The sequence below is a fragment of the Morone saxatilis genome, unplaced genomic scaffold, assembly GCF_004916995.1.
Source record: "Morone saxatilis isolate NCDOM2014 unplaced genomic scaffold, NCSU_SB_2.0 Contig17, whole genome shotgun sequence".
NCBI lineage: Eukaryota > Metazoa > Chordata > Actinopteri > Moronidae > Morone > Morone saxatilis.
Window position 1 is genome coordinate 26,261,275 of NW_023339729.1, and position 4,099 is coordinate 26,265,373.

At 45.3% G+C, this 4,099-nt stretch overlaps 1 protein-coding gene across 1 annotated transcript in view; it reads right to left on the reverse strand.

The window, feature by feature from the left end:
* Positions 1 to 6: 6 nt before the first annotated feature.
* The window catches only part of LOC118326976 (potassium voltage-gated channel subfamily H member 1-like), a 24,404-nt gene continuing 20,311 nt past the window's right edge, over positions 7 to 4,099 (reverse strand). Inside the window, exon 11 of the mRNA XM_035660141.1 lies at positions 7 to 1,308. Coding sequence (XP_035516034.1) covers positions 460 to 1,308 — 849 coding nt within the window. The 3' untranslated portion in view covers positions 7 to 459. The remainder of the gene's footprint in view (positions 1,309 to 4,099) is intronic.

Here is a 4,099-nt window from a genome sequence, read left to right on the forward strand (position 1 = left end):
GAGAGACCCCCTAGTGAAAGAAATTGCATATTACCATTAATTAAACACTGCTGTCATTTGTGTCTATTACAAGTGTGTAAACCGTGTTTTGATTGCGAGTGCAGACCCAACGAGAGTGGATCCTTGAGAGGTTCTGAACAGACTTTGTGGACCAGACCTCATGAGATTAAAACAACCCTTCAATCACAGTGCCAAAAACATTAAAGCCGTCTATTATTATTGCCGATATCATGTGAAGGTCTTGAAACCCTCCTGAGGACCAAAGGTGCCATCATAAATGTCTTTTTATAGTCTGATCTGTCTCGCAGAGCAACGCTTCGAATGTAACAAAGTGCTTTTGTCGTCTGTGTGATGTCATCGACCGCCACCAGCACAGCCTCACGCTGAGGTCAGAAGCTCCTCTCTGATGTCTGGAGGCGGAAGGGGTTCAATAGCCGCTGACTGGAATCCACGTCCAGTTTACGAGAGACTGTCCTTATCGGAGTCGGGGGAAGGAGGCCGCGAGATCTCGAAGAAGGAGCCCGACGACTTCCTGGATTTGAGAAGTCGAAGCATTTCAGCCAGCTGAGCCTCCAGCCCCGCCATGCGACTGTTCAGAGATCTGATGTCTCCTCGTAGTTCTTGTTTTAGCTCGATGAAAGAGGCCTGAATGCTCTGCTCCGGTATCGGACAGAAGACCCTCTTCTCATCGGACTTGACCGGGCTTTGCTCCTGCGGCGATCTGGCGCCGCCAGCATTGTCTAAACGGAGGTCGCTCTTTGTGATGCCGCTGTCGCAGGAGTCGGTTTTCTTGAGGGACATCTCATCGTGAGACTTAGTTCTATCGGGCAGCGTCTCCATGGACTCGGCCTTAGAGACGCTGCTCCATGACTCGGCCTTCACGACCGACTCCTTGAATCGTCCCCAGCCTTTAGCCTTCGCCGGCTCTGCAGATTTGCAACCAATCAGGTTTCCGTTTTGGGTGGCGGGCGCATGGAGCATGACCCGGCTGGAGGTCCTGGACGAAGAGGAAGCGGCGGATATTGAAGAGCTGGTGGGTGCGGCCGGACTCTCGGTTACCATGACTATACTGGTGGAGGCCAGGACCTCCGGACCTCTGGGCGGCTCCAGGGGGATGACACCTTTCTCCACGTCTCCGGTGCCCTGAATAACCCGTTCCCCGGCAAGCCGTGCCTCCCTCTGCTGCCGGAAACGCTGGAAGAGCCGTCGGACTGGATGATCCGGAGGGAGGTTCAGAGGGGCCTCGTTCTTCCTCTTCAACATCTCCTCCTCTTCACGCTTCACATCACTGATTTTCCGGAAGACAATCTGTGAAAAGACAGGAAACAGCAATCAGATTCATTCTGAATTTGATGGATTTGCTGTTTATTGGACCACAAACGAGACTAGACGACACCAGAGTGTTTCACTGATTACTGCACCAAAGCTTTAGAACTTTATCAGTGAGTTTGACGAAACTGGATCACATTTTATGGAGAGAATATTTTCTGCTTTTCGCTCTGACGTCCTCCGACTGCTCCTGATGATGGCTACTTGTGGTTAGCTACTGCTGTTAGCTGGTTAGCAGTGCAGCTAACTTAGCCGTCCCATTAGGTGACTCTGGGAGCTCAGAGCAGTAATATAATTATAATTTGACAATATTTTTAACAACGAGACCAGCTAGCTATCAGCCATGACATCGTCCCCAAATCAATATCAAGATTTTCATCAACGATAGCTCGTGACGGGTGCAGCCTGAAGTAGCGAGCTGAACAGTGGACGGGATGGAGGATCTCTTATAGGACGACGCTCAGTGCTGTCAGATATATTTTCAACGGTTTCACTGTATGTAAAAACATGTAACAATATCCACTTTTATAAGAACCGGTTCAAAATCCATTCGAGTAAACTCCTCTGGTGTGGAGGAGGGCAGACAGGTTGGGTTGAGCACATATAAAACAGCGGTATGGTCCTTTAACCTCCGGACGCTGCACCAGGTGTGTGAGTGGTCAGGTGTTTTAACGTCCTCACTCCAGCCTGCAAGAAAGTGAAGGAAGTGAAGGTTGTGTTACAGCTGACCTGTAAATCAATGCGTTCAGAGACTTTAACGCATGCTAACAGCGTCGGCTACGTGTGACCTCAACGAGGTGTTTTCTCCTCAGCGACGAACCCAACCATTGAGCTCCTGACCGGCTGAAATTGGATCGCGTGGGCGAAGCAGCATCTGCAGGACGGTTCTCTCAGAGAGAACATAGGAACGTGAGAGAACTGCTAATGTTCAATAACTGCTGCTGTTTGTTCTCACATAGTCTATCAGAGAGAGGCTGCTCTGTGCTCGCTACAGGCTTTACTCTGACGTTACAGCTCACACCTTCTGTTCTCGCTGGTCGGACAATCACTGGTGATGATTTAATACACACTGATAATATCTGTATATCTTACAGGGAAAAACTGTAAACTCTAAATAGGTTAAATACAGTTTCTGTAACAGTAAATACTATCTGTGATATTTCATGACAGAACCTTTATTTCATTTTCAAATGAAATACATTTTTTAGTTTCTCTTCTCGTCATATCTCATGGTAAAAACCTTTTTATACAGCATTCATATGATATTTTTATGTGTTAATGTGTTTCTTTTGATGGTAAAAACGTATTTACATCTATTTATACAGTAGAATATGGAATAAGACAATAAAAAGTTCTACCATATTTATTACAGTAATTATTATTTAAACTATATTTTAACTATTATTTGTATGATTGAGAATAAAATCTCTGGTTTGGTGACGTAAGGCTCAGTGTTTGGCACAGGGGGACCGCTGTGATTGGTGAAACAACAATTGATCAAATTTGTGGAAATTGCAAGACCGCACAGAATACACAGGAATTGGTTGAATTTGTGTTTATCACAACTTCCTGGAGGGACTATGATAGGTGAAAAGTAATCTGTTATTTTCGGGGGAGGGAGGAAGTGGGATGGGAATCGCTGTATGTTCATTTTACTTATATCACCTCCTCTTTGGCAGGTCATCATCGTAAAAGAGAATCGGTTCTCAATGGACTGATCTGGTTTAATAAAGGTAAAATCTAAATAGAGATAAAGAAGCTCAAACTGTCTGTTGCTTACTGTGGAAATCAGGAATAAATAAGGGATGGAGAAAGAATCGGAGCGATAGGCAGAATCAATGATGGTATCAATAAAATGGTATCAGTTCTCGTCCCTCAAGAGGAACATATGCAGACCTGATGCATGCGGATTGTTAAAATGTCAGAAATAACATATAAATACAAATATATTTCACTCAATAAATGTGGTTCTGTGTAACAGAGCATCAGACCTGTAGGAGGAACTGAACTGAACTTACTGAACATTTACTGAGCAGTCCGCTGTAAAGTGACTCTAACGAAGAGTTCAAAGACTTCAAACTTGGAATCTGTAAGTTTAGGTTTTTGTTGTTTATGTAATTATGTTGTTGTTTATCCTGCTGAACTTTAGCATGTTGCTGCGTGTCTACTGCCTAATGTTGTAATACTGAGGGAAAGTAAAGAGAAACTGTGAACATTAAACCTCATTTAAAGCCATCTAACGACAGCAGTACGTTGGATGCTGGAAACGTTTATATGTTTTTATCTACAGAGGGAGCGGGTCCTCTTCTGGCGGAGAACCAGAAGTGCTGAACGAGGGACTCTTCAGCGTTCAGAGAGCAGCTGAAGTCAGAGGGTTTGGAGGTGAGAGCTGCTGCCAGCAGGTCGTTTCTCTTCTCCAGCGTCATTACTGCACAGCCAAGCAGAACAGGACACGATGGCTTTCACATCGATTTACAGCAGAGAGAGAGAGAGAGAGAGAGAGAGAGCACCTGTACACCGCAGAGAGAGAGAGAGAGAGAGAGAGCAGCTTAATACTGTTAATTCTGAGTTCTCCAATCAGTGTTCGGTTCAGTTTTTTGTCTTTTTCTGTTTAACAGAATTAAAGCTGAAGTAATGATCGGGCCCTGCAGTGTGTCGGGGTGCAGTTACACACCAGCACATCAGGTGTAGAAAACGCTGTGAAAATGTCACGTAAATCAGATGATGATCACCACACAAGCCTTACTTCCTGTCTCCAGTAGGGGGCGCT